The sequence below is a fragment of the Lagenorhynchus albirostris genome, chromosome 20, assembly GCF_949774975.1.
Source record: "Lagenorhynchus albirostris chromosome 20, mLagAlb1.1, whole genome shotgun sequence".
NCBI classification, from domain to species: domain Eukaryota; kingdom Metazoa; phylum Chordata; class Mammalia; order Artiodactyla; family Delphinidae; genus Lagenorhynchus; species Lagenorhynchus albirostris.
The window spans coordinates 50,668,952-50,691,052 of NC_083114.1; the positions used below are offsets into that span (position 1 = coordinate 50,668,952).

Genomic DNA, 22,101 nt, shown 5'->3' on the forward strand with positions numbered 1-22,101 from the left:
TAGATGGGGGATGGGTGGAAGGCAGAGCTGGGATCAGCGTTCCCTTTGCCAGCCACTTGACGGCACTGTTGGCCCAGCACCAGCAGTGCTGGCCGGGCAGCCTGGGCGTTGCGGGGAGTGGTTTATCCTGGGAATCTTCTGTCACCCGCTGTTCAGTGAGCTGCGGCTGTGCTCCAACAGACTGTGTTAAGGCTGCTGTTTTCAGTGGAAAAATACATATTGTACATAGTGTGTATGATTATAAATTTCTGTCCTAGACTAAACTCCTTGTGGTCAGGAGGTATCTTTTTCACCTTTGTATTTCCTAGAATGTTTACTATCTGGTAGGAACCCAAGAAATATTTGTTGAATAGATGAATTTTCCAAAAATGTTTAGATTTTGGGGGGGCGTCATCTTATTTAATTTCATTTTGCTTTATTTTAGTTTTTGGTTGGAGGAGTTGTGCGAGATTTTAATTTGATCTGTATCTTCCTCCTGGTAATTCTGGGCTGTGTGTTTTGCAGAGGCTGAAGGATGAGATAGCAGAAGTAGCTAATGAAATTGAAAACCTGGGGTCCACAGAAGAGAGGTGAGTCTGTCCTCTTCCAGGTGGTTTTGTGGTTGTAGCATCGCCAAGTGCCAGCCTGCAATTGTACACACGTGGTGTATTTAAGAAGAAAGTGTGTTTTCTGCCCTCTTTGCCTAGCAAGCATGTATGTAACCATACTTTTTGCCTTTAGCACAGGGACTTCTAAATGTGAGGGCTTTTGACATTGTTGGAAAGGCTGAACTGGAGAACTTGGCAGGTCCCCCAAAGCCTTAAATTGCCCTTAAACTATCATGTGAACTATTTCTTCCCTTCTCTTGTCCACTGTGTACCTATTCTAGAGTTTCTGTTTTTCCTTTTTGGGTAAAGGAAAAGCTTAATGGATGATGCCAGTGCAGTTCCCGAAGGCTGGAGGCCCAGTTGTGTCTGGGTGTCATCATAAGCTTGCTGGTGCCTCCCTAAGACTTAAGAGAAGAGAACGTAGACATGAGATTATAGCACAAAGTGACCAGGGATGTCTGCAGGTTATTTTCTTCTTTTAACTACATGAAATCTTAGTTGCTTTGAGAGTTTAATTTTGAATGGGGTTCCCAGACCATTTTCTAACTGCTTAATGTCGTAAATGGGCTATTTCTAATTCACTACACGTCTGTATTTTTCTAAGCCTGAGTCTCCCTGTCTGGCTTCATGAGACTGTTTGATTTTGTTATTTTAAACTTGTGTGGGCAGGGCCATCAGGGATTAGTGAAGCTGCATGTCCTGCAGAAATCGGCCAGCTCATCACATCCAGTCACAGCATTGTCAGTTCTGAATTATAGCTTTCTTACTTGCCATTAAAAAAAAATTGTAGCTTAAAAGAAATGGACAACTAGGAGTTCATCAGAATTTACAATTTCTGCTCTTATAAAATATACTCTTAGAAGAAATGAATAGGCAAACCACAGATGAGGAGAAAATACTTGCAATACCCAAATTTGAAAAAGGACCTGTATCCAGAATATCTATAGAAAGAACACATAAAACTTACTAATAAAACAACAGCTTAGGGGCTTCCCTCACGGTCCAGTGGTTAAGACTCCGCGCTCCCAATGCAGGGGGCCCCGGTTCGATCCCTGGTCAGGGAACTAGATCCCGCATGCTGCAACTGAAAATCCCGCATGCCGCAACTAAAAGAGGTCCCGCACGCTGCAACAAAGACCCCGCACGCGGCAACGAAGATCCTGTGTGCCACAACTAAGACCCAGCGCAGCCAAACAAACAAACAAATAAATAAATCAGCTTAACTAAAAAATGGGCAAAAAACTTGAACACTTTTATACATATAATAGACACATGAAAAATGCTCAGTATCATTAGTCATAAGGAGATGCTGCTTCACACCCACTAAGACGGCTGGCATTAAATAGACAGGTGGCGTCTCGAGTTGCCGAGAGCTGGTGAGAATAAGCAGTGTAAACACTGGGGAAAATGGGATGGCAGTTTCTCATAATGTTGACCATATATCCGTGCTGTGCCCAGCAATTCAGCTCCCAGGTATTTACTCAAGAGAAATGAGAGCGTGCCCACATGCACGAGGATATCTACAGCATTCTTATTTAAAATAGCCAAAAACTGGAATTAGCTTTAAATGTCTACCAGCAGATGAATGGACGAACAGATTGAGGCAATAACCTATTAACTTACATAGCATACACTTCTAGGGTTTTGAAAATGCTCTAAAACTGGATTATAGTGATAGTTGCACAACTCAGTAAACTTACTAAACATCATTCAGATGTACACTCAAAATGGGTATGTTATATGATATGTAAACTATACCTCAATAAAGTTTTAAAAAATCATGTTAAAAAAAGAAACCCACAGCGGTAGAAGGAACAAATGAGCCTGGGGCCAGGGTCAGGATTTCAGTGTCCTTCCGTAGTTAGACCTAAGTGTGCCTGTGCTTTCCTGGATAAATCTCCGAAATCCCTGCAAATCAGTGGACGCGTGTGGGGGTCATATCAGTCTTTCAGAAATTCTCGAATACCTGGAGTACTTAAATGGCTGTGGTGGTTGTTTTACAGGAAAAACATGCAGAGGAACAAACAGGTAGCCATGGGCAGGAAAAAATTCAACATGGATCCTAAAAAAGTAAGTGGAAAGGCAGCAGCCAGAGCCCATAGTCTGTAAGGTGGCGGTTTCCGCGGTGTCAGCTGGAACCCAGGGGCACTAAGACAGCTTACCTGCCTGTTTGTAGAGTGCAGCTCATGTGAGCCCTGCTTCCTGCAGAACTTGGAATTACTTAGTAGATACTTCCTCTGTGTCCAGAGCACCCATACCCGTTCTTCCTGCGCCCTTGTCTCCTTTCCAAACCTTCCCGGGGTCTAAGGCACCATTGGCATCTTTGCTGTCTTTCCAGGGGATCCAATTCTTAATAGAGAATGATCTGCTGAAGAACACTTGTGAAGACATCGCCCAGTTCTTGTATAAAGGTGAAGGGCTCAACAAAACAGCCATCGGTGACTACCTGGGGGAGAGGTAAGGCCTCCGGAGACACCTGTGGTAGGTTGGTCAGCAGTTAGTTACCTAGAGAAACAAACTCCATGATGCTCTGAGCTCTGTCCCGAGGGGTGCTGGGGAACAGCCGCTTGGGGGCGGAAGGACTCCTCCTGCGTTCAGCTAGCAGACCGAGAGCTGCAGGTAGATGGCTGCCTCCCCGCCCCAGCCACGGAGCCGCAGCACTCAGCGTGCGAGGCGGCCTGGCTGGGGGTCGGCATGACCTTGGGTTCTCAGCATCAGTGTCTGACTTCTGCTCTCCCCTCCACCCCCGTATCTTTTGTTTCTCTTGCTAGAGATGAGTTTAACATCCAGGTTCTTCATGCGTTTGTGGAGCTACATGAGTTCACTGATCTCAACCTCGTCCAGGCCTTACGGTGAGTGTGTTCACAGCTAGCAACTTTTGGAGCGGGAGGCGGGTCTTTGGTTATGTGTCTGCCCTGTGTGGCATTTTAATGAAATTTACCTTTGGCGGTTATTTGAGTATCTCAAAGCATCTTAAAGGAAAGTAGTCCGTTGGCCTATGATTGAAATGATTGGATGGTTAAAGGGAATTAAATTGAAAGCAAATTTTGCAAAACTGTTCCTCAGGTCTTTCATTTAACATTTTGGAAATGGATGTTTACACTTTGAATCTTTCCCAATTTCCTTTAGAAAACCTTTAATTTCCTGCCCTGGAATAGGAAGTAGATAGTATGCCCTTCATTTTAGAAGGAAAAAACTCAACATTAATTTTTTTGCTAAATCTATTACCTGTGTCTTTTGAGAAATTGTCATTTGGTATTTTCACTGCCGTTAGTGTAAATAATGTCATCTTTTGTGTTGTCATTTAGATTGATGAAAATAATCCAGAATTAAATCTGTTGACCACAGGTCTCTCTTTGACTTAAAGGGGTTAGTCTTGAATGCTTTGATAGAAAATCTCTTTTCCTGCTATGTCATCTTTTTTTCTGGAAATTGGAGTTCTTTTAAAATGGGCATTATCTGTATTTCAGTCTTGTGTATCAGTCTGAGGAGGAGAACCATTCTTTTGAATAGGAAAATCTTAATTGTTTTCTAAATACATTCTCTCCGATCGAGAGAATGGTGATGTGGAGTAGTTAGTCTGCATCTGTTCAGTTACTTGACAGAAGGCTGAAGTCCCCCACGTCACCCTTTGCCGCAGAAATCATTCACAGAGAAACAAATTATCTCCCCAAGTCCCATAACTTGCCCTGTCTTCACCTCCTAGGCAGTTCCTGTGGAGCTTCCGGCTGCCGGGAGAGGCCCAGAAGATTGACCGGATGATGGAGGCGTTTGCCCAGCGCTACTGTCAGTGCAACCACGGGGTGTTCCAGTCCACAGGTGAGTGGGGTGGCGGAGGAGGGAGGCGTCCTCTCCTGTGGTTGGCAGTGCCTGTCAGGTTCTTTTCTAGGTACTAGGTCATTTCTAAAACAAAAGGGCTTAGGTTCTTGCCTAAGGACATTGCTTTAAATGGTATTTATAATAGTAAAAGGTTGGAAACTATCCAAATTCTAACAATAAGGTAGTAAGAATGTAAGTTATGGTACCTCTAAATTATGAAGTATGCAACTATTAAAACTCATGTTTTTAAAAAGAGGCTTTATTGACATGGAAAAATGCTAATAAGATTAGCCAAAAAGCAAACTTCAAAACTATGTATCTGTTTTCATTGTAACTGTGTTACAGTCTGTATCTGTGAGATACATTTGTGATACCTTACACGTAGGCACATTTATGTGAGAAAGCAAAATAAGCTCTTACTAGGTGGTGAGATTATAGGTAGTTTACATCTTCTTTTTTATACGTTGTGCTCTTCTGGTTTTCTATGGTGTATGTGTTCTTCTTTCACAATCTGAAGAAATAAACGTCTTTAAGTCTTGAATGCTTTATGTTCTTTCCCGTGCCTTGCTCTTTTCAGTGAGCAGTATATAACCTTTCAGTTAGAGCATACCCAAGCGCATGCAGGCTTAGCGGCCATGGCTCACGGGCCTAGCCGCTCCACGGCATGTGGGATCTTCCCGGACCGGGGCACGAACCCGTGTCCCCTGCATCGGCAGGTGGACTCCCAACCACTGCGCCACCAGGGAAGCCCTGAGAGCACTGCTTTTTATTCTCTATCTCATCCGGAGTTTCATGTTCTTTCGGGTGGGATGTTTCCGATCGGATTTTGCTTCTCTCTTTTAGACACGTGTTATGTCCTCTCATTTGCCATCATCATGTTGAACACCAGCCTGCATAACCCCAATGTCAAAGACAAGCCCACCGTGGAGAGGTTCATTGCCATGAATCGAGGCATCAACGACGGGGGAGACCTGCCCGAGGAGCTGCTCCGGGTGAGTTTTGCGCTGATTCAAGACTGTGGTCCCGGGCGGTGCTGATGGAGGGGACGGGAGGGACGTGGGATCATCCAGTGTCTACTTGGACCATACACGTAATTATGTGAATTTCATTAAGAAATTGGTAGTGAGGCCCAGTGAGGAGTCAGTGGGGGAAAGTGGTTTATAAATCTGAAACTAAAGGCTCGAATGGAAGTCGGGCTGATCTCTTTTCTTTCTTAATTGTCCATTAGGCATCTTATTTCTCTTGTCTCTGTGAGCCCCTAAAGGGGGAGATGTTCTCCGTGCCACCAGTGCGTGGCACACAGTGACACTTATTAAATGAATGGTGGGAAAGGGCGGGAGGAGAGGTATTTCTCGGATCAGAGACATGCAGTGTCATCTTTTATCCCAGAATCTGTATGAGAGCATAAAAAACGAACCCTTTAAAATCCCAGAAGATGATGGGAATGACCTTACTCACACTTTCTTCAACCCAGACCGAGAAGGCTGGCTATTGAAGCTCGGTAAGTGATGCCATCTGGGTTAGGCCTTCTAATGCAGAAACTTAGAAAGAACGTGTGTGTGCACGCTCACCAACCCGAGCCTGCACTGTGGGGAAAAGGGGGTTGGTGCAGGAGGCGCTAAGGAGAGTCTTTGGTATGAATTCGTACTGTTCTAACAAGATCGCCTCCAGAAAGGAAGGAATGCACGGCTAGTGCCCCATGGGACGCACAGAGACTCCTGGGGATAGGCTTGCCCGCATAAATATTGCCTACATGTGTTTGCGCTCCACATTTCCTCTCTGGGGCAGTTCCCGGAGGACCTGGTCCTTTTCCCTTCCCGGACCACCGGGAGGGCGGCCAGCTGTGCCCTTCTCTCTACTTCCCATCACAAGTTTGTATCCAGTGCTCCCGCCTCCCCCACCCCGGTGCATCATCACTTCCTTCTGCATCTGGCTCCCCACAGGCAGCGTGCATGGCAAACCCAAGGCCCTGGCTGCAGCGCAATCCACGGCACTCTTACTCATTCTTGGGCGCTGGTTTTTTTTTCCCCCCTCCTTTCCAATACAAATCAGCCACGTTAATGATTTTGTTCATTCAGAAAAATTAAAAATTATTCCTCTTCCCTCTGCCAAAAGTGAGCTTGTATTGCTGAGATCTGTGGTCATGCCTTGCCACGAAGGTGACAAAGTAACCAAAAGGAAGGTTTTTATACACATTCATATGCACATGTGATTATTTCATTAACCGTTTCAGAATGCAGAGAGAGCCCCCGGACGTAACGATGTTAATTTTTTGGCCACTGAGAGAGTACTTTCCCCTGTTTTCTTCTGCCTTGGCCTTTTGATTTCTGCCTTGGCCTTTTGATGTGTGGGTTCCTGCATTATCAGGAGGTGTCATTAGAATGATCCTCCTCTACCATTTCAGCTCCTGGTCCCAGTGAGATTAGAAGTCCTTACGCTCTATGCCATTATTGACACATCTGGGAAGCGCTGAAATGAGATCTTCAATTTCTGACTAGTTCAGATGGCAGTAGGATTTGTATTCCCTTTTAAAAGCATATCCTAAGTCCTCGGGTTTATACATAATGACTTAGTTCATAAATTCTCCTTAAGCACCACCTCACTGGTTGGAGTTTTAAATGTCTCTTGAATTTGTCAACGTTTCATGTATCTTTAAGCCAGGAGAATCTTCGAAGTTAAGGCTCTAAAATTAGTCACCCCAGAGGTGGCCACTCTGCTCTGCATCTTTATTGCCAAGTGGCTAGAGTTAAAAGGGGACCTGCTGGAAAATTTAAAAGTGCATCCAGGTTTGGATTTGCTTCCCCCTCCAGCGAAATTTGTTTAAATGCTAATACTAAGTGTTAGCTTTGACAGCCCAGATAGTAAAATTAGAACAGTACGAAGATTATCTTGGTTCTTACACCAGGATGACATGTAAATTCATGAGGCATCCCATATTTTTTAAAAAGAAAAAAATTTAACTAAATGTGAGACTCGTTTTTAGGTCATTGCATTACTTTTTCCAGACCTCCACCAAACCCTCCTAAACTCTTCACATTGTGTTTTCATTGTAGCACACTTCAAATCACCCCTTCGTATGTGTGTGCCACAGAAGGCAGGCCTTCCAGCCGTCTGCAATTGTGTGTATATGTCTGTGTATGCATATAACCATAAGATTGTGTATTCTTGTGTATACACATATGTACATATGTATTCACAGGCTTGTGTGTGAGCATTTTTACACACACTTTAAAAAGAGGTAGCCATCCGAAGAGAGACATTTAATTTTCCCCAAAGTAGTCTTCACTGTCTTTGCTCTGGATTCAGGATATACTAATAAACGTCAGCTTGGTGAGAGCTGATTTGTGGCATCTTTGAGGCCAGGATTTTGGTGGTGCCTCAGATCTTGTCTTTACCAGATGGGATGTGGCAGATGAGGCCAGCCCCTCATTCACACGCCGGACAGTGGCATTTGCCCTGTTACTGTCTTTATGTCCCATCCCCACAAGGCAGACATGAATGACTAATACAGTGCACCTTAAGGTTAAGGAGTCGGGTTTAATTTCTTTGTTTTAATTTTCTTTTCTCCCTCATTTGTATGTTTCCATGATTTTGGCTCTCCTTTTCCTTGCCCCAAACTCCAGGAGGTATGTAATCCCCTCAACCTGCTCGCTCGCTCTGCCCAGGCCACTGTAATCGCTGCAGCGTTTTCTTATTTTGTTATTTTTGATTATTTTGTTTTAAATTGCTGGTGGTAGTGTTAATGCTGCTTCTAACTTACCGTACAGTCCCTAGGGAACTGGTCAGGATTGGGGGTGCGGAGTGATTTTCATGTTTCCCTTGGAGGGGTAGTGCATGGTACATCCAACAGCTGGGCACACAGATGTGGGACAATTTGAACTTTCCTGAGTGCAGTAGTGCAAGAAAACACACTAAGAGTGGATTTGTAAACGCAGACAAAGTATTCACTGAATTGTCTCTCGGAATTATTGGCCAGGCGTATGCTATATTACTGACTCAAATTGACACTCAGGAACTTCAGAGATTTCTGAAGTGGAGGAGAGGAGGAGGTTGTGATTCCCGCAGCCGTGTGCTCACGCACACGTGCCGTGACCAGAGAAGCAAAGTAGGAAAAGAAGTAAATTAGACAACATAGGACATTTGCCTTTGCATGAAAAAGGGAAATGGTGTTTCTTAAACTCAGAATGAGGCCAGGTAAAGTTAAAAAAGATAAAACCCCCAAATCCCTTCTTGAAGTCCTTCCGTTTAATCTCCTGTGTTTTAGGGGAGGGCATTACAACCTCGGCTCTGTTTTTTATGTTTTGTTTTGTTTTTCTCCCTCCTCTTTTTCAATGAGTCATCGTTCAAACCCCCAAATTGGCCTCATAGTTATGTCGTTGGTATCTGCTCTCCACTTGCTGATTCAGGGAAACATGTTTTCTAGATGAGGAAGTCCTCAGGTGTCTGCTTCAGCCTCACTTGAGCAGAGCCTCAAGGGAAAGAACGGCCCCAACACTGACATTTATGAAACGTTTCCGGGCCTTGTCAGGTGGTTACCACCCAGCTCCGGGGGAGCCAGCGTCTGGCCTTTACATCTACGGAGTAGAGGCCCGCAGGCTGGGAGGTGGTCCTGTGAGTTCCTCAGGGACTGTCCTAGGTGCGCGCATCGGTCTGTCTGCTTGTTTCATGTCTGTTTCCCTTTCAACATGAAATGTGTCCCTGGGACCGCGTGGTGCTTCATGGTAGGGGTCTCGTTAATGCAGCAGGTTGTCGGGAAATGAAATAGCCACGCTTTCATCACCAGGGAGAGGATTTGTCCGGCTTTGCTTTCTGTCCTAGATTTCCTCCCATCTTCTTCCTTGGGACATCTGACCCCTCTTCCACGACCTCCTGAGCCCCAGGTGCCCCGGGGTGGTCCTGTGAGGGGAGCGCACGGCAGTGGGCATGGGTTGGGGTGTCCTGTGTGCTGAGCCCCGTGTGGGGGTGAAGGCCCAAGAGGCAGAAGAGCTGCTTCCTCGGGTTCTGAAAGGGGGAAGGGGGTTTCCTTTTTATAACAAATCGGCTCCAGTTCTAAGTATATTCCTTGTGTTCTTTCTCCTCCTGATTTATTTCGGTTCTGCCCAGCCTTTCCCATTTCCTCACGCATGTCGTATTTCCATCCATGGTTCTCTTGGTTCATGCCCTAGGGCCTTAGGGGCCAGAGGCACGTGCTCACAGAAGCTGACAGTTGCTGTGGGCAGAGAGTCGAGCCGGTCTTCGCTTTGACAGCAGCAGGGGTGCGGCTGGGGGCGTAGCGCGTGCTGGCTCAGGACCAAACTCCTTCCGTGAGGTGGTGCCATTGGGAACCTCGGCAATTCATGATGAGCCGCTTAACCTCTCAGAGTTCGGGCATCCAAGCAGAGCCGTGCAAGGGGCCCGAAAGTCCAGCTGTCCTTAAAACTGCTACCGGGACCGACGCTGGACACTTCATTTCCGTGACAGGATTTGCGTTGCTCCAGCAGTCGGATCCTTTGAGGAAACCTGGCGTGATCACACAGCCACGTCCTGGCAGCTGGAGATACTCCCTCTAAACCCTGTGCTCAGCTGTTTGTGGTGAGGGGCAAGCAAGGAAGCGTGACTGGGGTCACTAAATTTACACCCTGTGGTCCTTGTTCTTTATGAGGATTGGAGAAGTGATGTTCTCTGTAGGTTAAGTCAGCAAAAGAGCATATCCTGTCCAGGGCAGTAAGAAGTGTTTATGAAATGCTGTGTGTATCTCACCACATGAAGGCCTTTCATATGGTTCACGTTCAGAAAGCTTTCCCTGGACCCGGTGTAAGTCGAGGAGAAGAAGGGCTTTGCTCATGGTCAGGTTGAGAGCAGGATGTGCCTTCACTCACCGAGGCCATAGTGAAGTTTCTCTTCCTTTGTATCATCTTGGGATAACTTCATGACCCTGGTGTTTCTTCTTATTGAGAAATATTGAGAAGGACTAAGGGAACCTTCAACAGCTCACAGCCACCCGTGAGAGCTCACTTGGCCTGTGGCCTCCTCCTCCAGTTATTTTTGTTTCAAGATTCCGGTGAGAAGTCCAGAATTGAATAGGGACCTCTGCTTACCACTGGATTCTTCCCTGATCCAGGGATACTGCTTTGTCCCACCCAGGACTCTGGGGGAATTTAGGACACTGGCCCAGAAACCTAAAAAGCCAGTGTAGAAACGCACTACAGTCAGGAAGGTGGGGTAGAAGGTGAAACCGAAGGAACTTGGGTTCCATGTTCCAGGAAAACTGGATTTGATTGTGAGGGGATTAACATGTCTTACTTCCTGGTTCCTCCTCTTGTCCTGTTCTGATAAAACCCTGGGCTGGTGGACCAGCAGTGTAGCGTAGCCAGGGGGCTGGCCCTCTCCCCTCCTCTTGTGTTCGCCCATTTCCACCGCATCCATAGGCTTCTGCTGACGCTTCTCTGGTCTATCACCGTCCCAGCTCCCTCCCAGCTCCCTCCCCAGCCCGTGCTCTCATCTGCTGTCCTGATGTCATCTCCAGGGGGCCACCCAACTTGCTTGCTCTGCTTGTACCCACAGACTTTCACGCTGTGAAAGGTGCTTCTGTTTTGGCTCTGTGTCTCGTTACTGATGTAAATCTGCCATGATCTCAGTGTCTTCCTGGCGCCCTGCCCCCGCTTCCTCGTCCTGCACCCTCTCTGGGGGCAGAGCTTCGAGCCCCCCAGAGCCTGTGCTGGCTGGTTGACTCCTATCCAACATGCATCTCTCTTTGCTCTGCAGGTGGCAGGGTAAAGACTTGGAAAAGACGCTGGTTCATTCTGACTGACAACTGCCTTTACTACTTTGAATACACGACGGTGAGCGCCTGCTGGTCAGCTGGGATGGGGGTGGACCAGGCCTGTGTTTAAACAGCTCTAATGAGACAGGGTTGGAGGACACAGGGGGAGACAGTCAGATTTGTCCTGCTGCATCTTTGGGGCAGGAGGAGAGTTTATGTGAAGTGGAAGGGCTAAGACGAATCTCAAGAGGGGTGCCCGGGTGTGGTGTGGGGTGTCTGGCCACAGGAGCCGTAGCTCAGAGCTGACATCCACTTCTCCATTGGGACACCATGTGCCCGGCCAGGAGACAGTGGCAGACAACATCATACACGGCATTAGAAATGGGTTGTAGAGCCGAGCTAGAAAGAATGAACTTGGACCCATGGCCAAGAGAGAGTTTGTGGCCCCATTGAAAGGGAAACAAAAGTAATTGTGATTCTGTGGTAGCAGAAATACTGAAGCACTTGATTTAGAAGAAACAGCCAAGGGGCAAAATATGTCATAGAGGAAAAGAAAGTGAAACGAAATGGGAGATTACCTGGAGTTTTAAGAAATTGACGTTTACTTAAACTGAAAGTTTTGTTGGTTTTTATTTAGTGGGAATGGAATTACAATACACACAATACTATGAGAATAAAGATTGTACAGAGTCTGTGAGAATAAAGATTGTACAGTAAAACCTTTTCTGAAGCTCCCTCTAGGAGCCCCCAGGAGGCCCAGCAGGTTGGTAGCCTCAGGTTGGATCCCACTCAGACGGGCTCCCCACAGCTGGAGGCCCTCGTTTCTGCCCTGTTTCCTGGTCATCGAAAGAGCAAACCATATACCACTGGCAGCACTGGAATGTGTCTTAAATAAATCAGGGCAGTTGAGATCCTACTGAGAAAACGAAGGTTTAGAAGTATCTTTTATAATAAAGGTAGAGCAAGATGGAATGAGAGTCCTGGCAGTGTTTGTGTGAAGCTTGGTAGGAGCCAGGATGCAGGTCGTGCCTGGCCCTTTGCAGCTTGGGGGTGAAGCGGGTTTCCACTGTGTTCCGCACTGTGGTTCTTCAGCTTGCAGACGTCGTGCGGATGTGGCTTCTCACTTGGGGACTGAGAGTCATGACAGTGTCAGCTCATAATTCAGTCACTCAGCAATTTCCAAGGGAATGCTGACCAGGATTTTGTGTGTTATGGGGGCTAAACTCATGCCTCGTTAAGTTCTGCAACTGGCTTTGCTTTTCTGTTATTAAAATCCTTTCAATTATGAGAGTACTGTATTTCAAATACCCAAAACAGTACAAAGATAGATTTTTTTTTCACCCCCCAAAGTACCACTGTGAACAGCTTGGTAAATTTCTTTCTGTTTTGCCCCTGTCCCCCCACCCCATGTATTAACTGTTTTTTCTAGACTGGTGACATCTTTAAAATCTTGTTTAAATCTTTTTCACTGGTCTCTGGGTTGATATGAACCATGTGCAGGGCATCTAAACAATGCACCCCTGAGTCCCGGGACAGTCTCAGTGGTAATGCAGTGAGATTCTAGAATCTTGTGGTTCTTCATGACGCCGACCATGGTGGCGTTACCTGAATTCAGTCTAGCAGCACACCAGCATTTTATCAGACATTGGGAATCCAGAGAAAACGTTTCTGAAGATGCTGAGGGGGGAGCCTCAGGGTTAAGATGGTAGGTGGAGATAACCACACAGAAATTACCTGACAAAGAGGAAAAATCTAGTAGAAAGAAGTGGACACATAGCAGCCGGATAAGGAAAGGGCAGAACTCATTCACTGCGCTTCACAGTAGGCAGCAGGGGCCGCGGCGCAGCCTGGAGCCAGCAGAAGGCCCCTTGCTGCGTGGCCAGGCACAACCAGCCCCAGACCTCCCCGTGCACAAGTCTGGGAGAAGTAAACCGAGTAGGAGTTCTTCCCTCCTCCCCCTTTGGATGGAGGAGTGCTGAGGTCTGCTGCAGGGTAGAAACCAGGAACAAGAAAAATGGAAAAACAGGACTCACTTTCTGCGATATCATTGAAAGCTCTGGGTGTGTGTTCATGTAGAAGACTGTCTGTGGGGGGCGTGCGGTGAGCATCAGCTCCAAGAGATGCCGGACACCAGCACCCCAGGGGAGAGTTGGGGCTCGGGGTGTCTGAGGGGGGCGCTCCCTCCACTCGCTTCTCTCCTGAGACTCTGGAAGTGGACCAGAACACCAATAGCTGGCTCTCCAGTAGTTTCAGACTTAAATGAGAACCAAAACTATATATTAAGAATATGACTATCTAATTGTAGAATTATAACTTACTTATTAACACATAAGTTAAAACTTCAAGGAATGATTAGCTAGAAATGTAATCACTATCCTAGAAGAAAGGCTTGAGACAGTCATAGAGATTGTGTCTGAAAGACAAGCATTAAAACAGTTAAGGGTAGGGCTTCCCTGGTGGCGCAGTGGTTGAGAGTCCGCCTGCCGATGCAGGGGACATGGGTTCGTGCCCCGGTCTGGGAGGATCCCACATGCCGCGGAGTGGCTGGGCCTGTGCGTCCGGAGCCTGTGCTCTGCAGCGGGAGAGGCCACAACAGTGAGAGGCCTACGTACCGCAAAAAAAAAAACAAAAACAAGGGCTAGCGAACAGGTACGGAGGACAGATGAGGATGATCCCAATACCAGAATGACTGGGACCTGCAAATGCAAAGACAAGTTATGAGATTATTTCCCTAAAAAGGAGAAACAAACCTGATCTGCAAATCAAAAGAGTGCATATGGTAGTTTAGGAACATCTGTCCTAGGAAGCTTGGTGCCAAGGCATAGCCCGGTTAAACTGTTGAACTTGGAACAAAGTCTTTGGCCATTGGTTGTCTGGACATCAGGGAGAAGAGGTGAAGGCTGATGGCCCAGCAGGTGTGGGGGTGGCCTTTGCTGAGATGGGAAGTCCTGGAGGAGGGCCAGTGGGTGTGAGGGGACGCAGGGCTCTGTTCTGGACAGGAGTTTAGATGCTTTTGGGTCCAGGTGGAGTTGTCAGGCAGGCAGTGTCTCTTTGAGGATCCTACAGTCTGGAGGGGGGAGGTGAGGCTGGAGATAGTGAGAAGGTGGTGACACACGACACGACTATAGTCCAGGCGTTGCGGGCACAGAACAGGGGCACCTCGGGCGAGACTTGAGCTTCCTAGGGTTGCTGACACTGGAACTGAGGTTTGAAGGATGAGTAGACGGGCCAGACAAAGAAGCAGGATAATTTTTGTGTGAAAGGGCCTTACATGTTCCCCACTGGAGGGCCACCCACAGCTCTTGTCACACTCACTCTTTCAGAACGTCTGTGGAAGCTCCTCCTCCAAAGGCTTTTCGGTCTTAGGGATTCATATGTGGTATGTTGACAACACCCACACATTTCTTGACCCTATTCTTGTTTTTAAAGCTGCTCTGTGGGACTTCATGTCGTGGAGGAGTCACAGGAGCTGGGCTGAGTTGCCGTGAGGAAGGTAACAGGACATGCGTTCATAAACTGAGCAGTTAGGTCTTCTCTCTCAAATTCTTCTGCAGGATAAGGAGCCCCGTGGAATTATCCCATTAGAGAACCTGAGTATCCGGGAGGTGGAAGACTCCAAAAAACCAGTGAGTATTTTTTGGTGAGATGTTTTGGGGGGACAGAAGGGATGGGCATAGCAGCTGTTTGATACAGGAAGAAGTTGCAGAGGTTTACAGTTGACCCTTGGACAACAAAGTTGGGGCTGTGTGGGTCCCCTGACACGTGGACTGTTCTCAGTGGTAACTCCTATGGTAGAGTGCCGTCTGTGCTTGGCTAAGTCCGCGGCTGCTGAGGCACTGCTGTACGGACGGAGGCCGACTGTCGGTCATACGAGGATGCTTAATTGCGCGGAAGGCCAGCACCACCCCCACCCCCGCCTTACTCAGGGGTCAGCTGTACTTGAGAAAAACCCCGAAAGTACTCATATGATTTAATTTAAGTTAGCCTAACTTTTAAAATTATCTTTACAGTTCAAGCCAAAGGTGAGACTAAATAACCTCTTTCATTCTGTCCATCAGCTTTAGTGTCATTTATTGAATATCACATGAGGTATAGAATTGTCCTTCCTTAAAAGGCATCAAGCTCTCATGATTGGACCACTTATTTTATGATCTTCAGATCGCTTATAAATATTTTTCCTCTGTTTTGGAATATCGTATTGCTGGCTTGGCTTTAAAAGGCATTAAGTTACCTGCAGTTCGCTCCATATTTTCTATATATTAGGAGTAGAGCTAACGTGTATCATCTGCTTGATATCTTTGCTAATAAAACCTATTTATATACAATCTACATTCTCCAGAATTCCACTTCTAGGCTCCTCTTTTCCAAAGGAAAACATATGTTGGCTATATTTTATGAAGGTGAGAATAAAGAAATAAATTAACTTTTTTTTTTTTTTGGAAATAAAAATTTACTTTTTGGGAACTTAACTTTTTTCTTGGTCAGCAGCTTTCTTAGATCTTTGTCACTCTCTCCCTCTCTTTCTTAATTCTCAGAACTGCTTTGAGCTTTACATCCCCGACAATAAAGACCAAGTGATTAAGGCCTGTAAGACAGAGGCTGACGGGCGAGTGGTGGAGGGGAACCACACGGTGTACCGCATCTCAGCCCCAACACCTGAGGAGAAGGAAGACTGGATCAAGTGCATCAAGTAGGTGGCAGGTGAAGCTGGCAACCTCGCCTGTCAGATAGTGACGCTCCAGCTGTCCCGTGGGCTGCCCATCCCGCCTCTGCGCCCTGTGTGCTGAATCATTAGCGAGTAGTTTGACTGTGACTCCCCGGTGACTTTTCCCTGGGTGTCTGGATTCTTGACCATTGAGCGTTTTTAAGAGTGCGCCTCACATCTAGGCTTCCCAAGTGCAGCTCATGGCCCCAAAGAGGGGACAGGTGGGCAGGCTTATAGGCATAGGTGCCACTGGCCAGACTGGCCTTTTCACGTCTTAGGAAGTGGGTTTCGTCTTCATGGTGGCAGCTCAGCGGGGATTGTAACCGTTCCCTTTTATAATCTCTTAATCCTGTGAGGCACTGTTGTCCCATTTACAGATGGGCAGACTGAGGCCCATAGAGGGTAAGTAATGAATGCTTGTCAAAGTCACGTGGCCGTGATCCGGGGTTGCGAGGCAGAGCCTCATACTCCCTGCTGAGCTGTGAGGAAGTGGCGGTTCTGGGGTAAGGGAGGTATACACAGATCCTGGGGTCCAGGGCTCCTCCTGGCCCTCGCTGCACCTGTTTCACGGGGGAGGTGTCCTGCCCCGGCAGCTCCTCCTCCCCATGGCTTCTGTGAACCCTGCCCCGCCCGCCATCACACCCGCTGCCCATCACCACACCTGTCTTGCCCCTGGGAGTGCATCCTCTCTCTCCCCGCCAGCGCTGCGCCCATCAGACATGGCCCAGCCATTTCCTTAGGGTGTCCCCATTACTGAGCCTCGAGGCTTCCCCTGGAGACTAGTGAGGCCGCACTGACCGGCGCCCAAGGCCCTGCGGGTCCTGCGTCACCCCGAGTGACGGGCCTTCTCCCACCGGGGCCGCGGCCTGCTCCTGAGGGGCTGGGCACGCTCTAGTTTTTGTGGTGTTTTTGGCACCTCTACTAAAACAAGTGTAGTGTTTGGGCCAGGGTTAAATAGTGAATAAACGGCTGAAGGGGGGCGAGGTGATGTGGGGGAAGGAGCAGGTCGTTTATTCCCACACAAAGAGCCTCTGAAAGTTGTGCGGTTCAGATGGGCAGGACAGGAGAGCACTGGTTCGGAGTCAGGCCAGCCCGTGCAGAGTTCCCGCTCTGACTCTCAGCGTCGCCTGCCCTCCTCCCAGACCCTCAGCTTGCTCACCACACAGCAGTGAGAGGCGGGGCTCCCTGAGGACTCCCGGGGACGGTGCCGCCCCCTTCTGGATGGTGGTGTTAAGGCACAAGGCCGTTCTGAGGGTGAGACAGATGGTGCAGCGCCGTGCTCAGCACGCCACCTGGACTCAGGTAGCCCCGGATGATGACGGCTGTCGGAAGTGTGGTGTCATCAGAGGCCGTCCCACGTGCCGTGGAGCCCATGAGGCACCGCAGCGTTTCTGGCGTCACCACCAATAAGGAGGCTCAGGCGTCCTCTGTGCTGGACGCACCCTGAGGTCTGTGTGGAGGAGTAGCGGCGCCTTGGGGACCTGTGGCCACGGAGAGCTCCTTACCCATGTCCCCGTACCCTTTTTTTTACCACGTTTTTTTAAAAAATACTTGACTCTTTAATCCTTATGAAATGTATTTTTTGCATGTGGTTTGAAGTAAAGGATGTAACCTTATTTTCACAAGTGAGTGGCCAATTGTCCTGATACCGTTTATTAATCCATTTTGTCCAGTCTGAAGCGCCCTCTTTAGTGTGGACCAACTTCCTGTGTGTGCACGGTGACCGTGTCTCTGTGTCTCTGGGTCCGTGTGCTGTCCTGCATGATCGTTAGGGCATCAGAGCGTGTGTTGACAGGGGATTGTGTATAGCCTCCCCCAACTCATTGTTCTTTCAAAAAGGCTCTGTCTGCAGGTGTACATTCTGCCTTTCATGTCATTGTACTTCGGTAGCCAGAGAACCCGAGCCCTCCTTACGGTCATGCTTGGAATGGTTCAGTCCCTCCATCGAGGTGAATGCAGAGCCTCCTCGGGGGTGGATCCCGGGGTCTGCCCGGAGCTGGCCTCATCTCCTTGTGGGAGTTGCAGACACTGTTCCAGCTCCACGGCTCAGCGCCCTTAACCCTCCCCAGACCCCTGGGAAGGTGGGTGCAGCAGGATGGTTGTTCCCAGGTGACAGATGAGGACACAGGCACAGCGAGGTGAATTCACTCGTCCCGAACCACAGACCCGAGCCTTCTGACTCAGGGAGCCGTCCTCCTCCACGTGCGGCGCTCAGCTCCAGCCACCCTTGGCTCTGACGCTCTCCCAGTGAAAATATTGGGGCAGAGGCGCCAGAGGAGGGACCTGATCGGATGGAAGTTCTTCACGATGTTGCTGGAAAGGTTTTGCAGAAGGTCAAGTTGCAGGCACATTTTCTCTCATCAGTGCTCTTCCCAGGAGTTTCCAGCTACCTCGGTCCTGGTGCTCTGGGCACGTGGTCACACAGAATCGCGTGTCTCTGCAGACAGACCTGCAGCGCAGCGACAGTGGCCACTGAGGGAGAGCTTCTGCTGCCCGGTGTCGTCTCCGCTCTGCCTTCCCAGGGCTGGGGCAGAGTGTCTCCAGGGAACATGTGAGGACGGCCGTGAGAAGCACATGTATGTGCAAGGCCGGGGCAGAGCTTCCAGCCCCAAGCACTTCACTGTGTCCTGGCCCCCGTCACGTGGACTGGAGATGTCCCGCGGCGTCCCTGGGGGCTTGGCCCACCCAGGAAGCGGAGGTGGACTCACCCTAATGCTCTGAAGGTGGAAGCAGGATTCCCTCCCGAGCACTCCGAGTGGTCAGATGCCTGCATGGCGGGGTCCCTCAGGATGTGTTCCGGGCCCTGTCCAGCTCCTGCCTCCCCCGGAGCTGAGTTGCTGTTTCGCACGGACACATCCTCTCTGTGAACGGGGCCCGGTCAGCCCGCAGGAGCCGTCATGCACCTGGTTAAGTGCAGTCCACAGTCATGTGGGCTTGTGACTGGCCCAGAAGCTAGTTGGCACCTGGAATACTACTTCTCAGGAAAAGCAAATGAAACTTCAAAACGTGGATCACACCTTGCTTGAAAGTGGAGAATGACAAATACAGAGGGACAGCGGATGGCTGAGGCCTGCCATCACCACCTGTGCTGGTGTCGCTGGGGCCAGTGCAAGGGCTGCTTGGGCTCCCTCCCCACCAAGCTGTGGACACAGAGCAGGCTGCTGGCCTCTTGCCTGGGCCCCGACTGCCCAGTGATGGGTCTTGGCTGTCGAGCTGGTGCTCTTGGGAACTCAGAAGTTGCTCGGTACAGAGGGTGGCCGCCAATCAGATGCACCACGTGGCAGGGGACACACGGGGTTGTGTGATGGTTACTGTTCCAGACAAATGCCACTGTCATGACGGAACTAAAGCACTGCGCTTGTTTTGCTGCGTTAGAGCACAGCTGTGAGGGCGTAGAGGATTCCTAAACTTAAATTTATTACTTGGTTGAAACAGGCAATAAGCACCCCACAGTGACCTTGTCGCCTGTACCACGTGTCTCCCTCAAAACTTGTCTTTTACGCCACATGTGGACACAGTGAAGGTTGATGCCGTGACGTGGCCTTTAAAGGGATGGTCGAGCAGGGAGGGGGTCTGGGGCACGGCTGCTGCTAGGAAGCCCCTGCCTGGGGTCGTGTCTCCTGGTCCTGTTCCTCAGTCTCCTCTGCTTTCTCCCCTTTTCTGTGTTGCAGGGCAGCCATCAGCAGGGACCCTTTCTACGAGATGCTAGCCGCACGGAAGAAGAAGGTCTCTTCCACGAAAAGACATTGAGTCTACGCAGCCAGCAGGGCTGGTGTGCCCGGCGAGTGAGGCCCAGCGAGTGAGGCCCGGTGCAGCCTCCCTGCCTCCCGTGCAGTGGGAGCGTCTTGCCAGGCATTGCCCTGAGTTCCTAGAGACTAGCTTCAGCTTTTGCTAATTTTTTTAAGTGGGAGAAGGGTAGGCAGTTACCCTTGGAGAAGGGGGCCTGATGCCTTCACACTTGGGTTTTGAGCCTTTCTCTCTAAAAAGAACAGAGCTCCTGTCGGCCACGCTGCCTCCCCACAAGTCTCCACTCAACAGGTCTGATAGCAGAGCTTGGAGCCGACCATTACCTCTCGGTTATTCCCTGGGAAGAAGCCTTCAACCCTGCACCATAAATACGTGTACCCATATCTTATTTTATGTTAAGAAAAAAAGTGGAATGGAAGAGAAGCCACATGCTATAAAGATATATTTTTGTTTTTTAAAGAAAGAGAAAGAGAAGGTAGAGCTGTCCAGGCATTCTGCCTGTCTGCTTCGGGAAGCTTCTCCCGAGAGAAGAAGCTCCCTGGGCCGCCGCTGTGCATGTCAGCCCAGGCAGGGGCAGGGGCCAGGCGGGCCCCTCCTCACGCTTCTGGGGCCTCGTCTGGGCGAGAGAGGGGGTGGCGAGAGGGGGGAGGGGGCCGCGCGGCGAGGACAGACTCGGGGCCTGCAGGGCAGCGCCGGCCACTCCAGCTGATGCTTTTCCTTCCAGGTGCCTGGGGAGCACTGCGGGGAGAAGGGAGCCCGCCCCCCGCCTGCGCTGTTCCTTCTCTTTCAGGACTCGTTCTTGTCGGGCTTTAAAATAGTCAGCATCTTTCCTTGAGCTACATACCTAATAACCAAAACTGTGAGGAAGGTAGTCCCATCAGAGATTCTGGGATAACCTGTTTCTTATTTGGTTTTTCTTCCTCCTGCCCCTGAACTCCATTCCTCGTTTTAGAGGAAGGAGCAGGTCTGACCCGATCACCTTAGGGCTTCAGCCTTTTCTGCCTCCGAACTGGCCTTCACCTGGACTCGCCGTGCGTGTGGCGCTGGCCCTTGGGGAGGAGCGGGCCTTCATCTGCGCGGCAGGGGCGGGTGGGGGGAGCCGGAGGGTGAGTGGTCGGCCTCCCGCTGGAGTCGGCCTTGCCCTCCTAACGCGTGGCCTGAAGGAGCCGTGGCCGCCGCTCTCCTGCTGTTCTCTCAGGGACTCTCGTCCGGGGCCCGGCGCCCGGTCCAGGCAGAGCAGGGCTGGCCGGGCCATTGCAGCTCCAGTGTGACCCTGGCTCCTCTGACACCTTCCGGGCGGGCTCACATCTCTGGAAATAGCTTTTGTAAAGGGGAGTGGTGGGGTCACTTTGTGGGGTCCCCCCTTCATGTAGGTCCTACCTGGAGTGGCTTCAGGCGTTTTAATGCCAGAGCTCGTGAAAGTGGCAGAAGAGGGTCCAGGCTGGGAACCTGAAATTTCTGGGCGGGAGAACCAGGGGGTCTGGGTCGGTGCTGGAGCCCCTCTGGCTATCTGAGTCCCTGGCCCTGGTTCTCACGAATATTACCTAGACAGAGAGGCACCTGGATCAGTATTAGTCTATTTATCAGAGGTGTAAATAATCCATGTATAGTTTTTCTCCTTTTAGATTATTTTGTATTTGTTTTAAAAAAAAGTTTTGTCAAAATATAAAGAAATGACTGAAAGTTGTTGACAGGGTTTTTAAAAAAATTATAATTATTCCAATCGGTTTTTGTTTGTCTGTTTTTTTTGCATTGTAAACTAGCGCCAAGGAACTGCAGCAAATAAACTCCACATCTGCCCAAACCACTTTGTTGCCTGTGGCGTTGCTTCATGCCCACATGGGCCCTGAGAAGGAAGGTCGTGCTTGTCAGGTGCACTTCCGCGGGAGGATGTGTCACTTGAACCTCTCGTCTTAAGTCTAGTGATGATAAAGATCGGAAGTGGCGAGGATGGTTGTGTCTTCCGTTAAGGAGAGCGGAGCAAAAATGATCGTTAGCATAGTCATCTCCCACCCCCCCGCCCTTTTTGGAAGAAGAAACAAATGTCAGGCATCAACTTCAAATTAAGATCAAGAAATGGGCCTTCAGCCTTTATAATACATTCTTAGTATTATTTCATTTTCCAGATGTGCCTACATAACGCCAGGGAAGAGTCACAGTGAGGTAGAGCTCAAAAGTTGAGAAGACATTCAGCATAGCATCTCAGGGTAAGGAGATGGACAAGCCTTAGCCTGTCCCTTCGGCTGGTGGTTCATCAGAACATGCAATGGAGAGTTATTATGTGATCCAGCAATTCTATTCCAAGGTACATGCCCAAGAGAATTGAAAGCATGTCCACACAAAAACTTGCACACGACTGTTTATAGCAACATGATTCACAACAGCCAAAAGGTGGAAACAATCAAGATGTTCATCGACTGATGAATGGATGAACAAACTCATCTGTTCATACGAGGGAGTATCATGCGGCCGCAAAAAGGAATGAAGTACAGATTCGTGCT

At 49.2% G+C, this 22,101-nt stretch overlaps 1 protein-coding gene and 1 non-coding gene across 4 annotated transcripts in view; both read left to right on the top strand.

Moving 5' to 3' along the window:
- The window catches only part of CYTH1 (cytohesin 1), a 78,627-nt gene extending 57,223 nt beyond the window's left edge, over positions 1-21,404 (top strand). The window contains exons 3-13 of one of the 3 annotated variants that reach the window (XM_060132844.1): positions 505-569; positions 2,591-2,657; positions 2,926-3,044; positions 3,359-3,439; positions 4,294-4,406; positions 5,250-5,398; positions 5,796-5,908; positions 11,149-11,227; positions 14,703-14,774; positions 15,684-15,838; positions 17,020-19,518. In XM_060132844.1, coding sequence (XP_059988827.1) covers positions 505-569; positions 2,591-2,657; positions 2,926-3,044; positions 3,359-3,439; positions 4,294-4,406; positions 5,250-5,398; positions 5,796-5,908; positions 11,149-11,227; positions 14,703-14,774; positions 15,684-15,838; positions 17,020-17,263 — 1,257 coding nt within the window. In that variant the 3' untranslated portion in view covers positions 17,264-19,518. The other 2 variants (XM_060132843.1, XM_060132845.1) reach the window with 2 other exon arrangements.
- On the top strand, positions 7,244-7,347 carry LOC132512417 (U6 spliceosomal RNA). The gene has a single exon (XR_009538146.1). It is a non-coding gene; the product is annotated as a U6 spliceosomal RNA (small nuclear RNA).
- Positions 21,405-22,101: the final 697 nt, after the last annotated feature.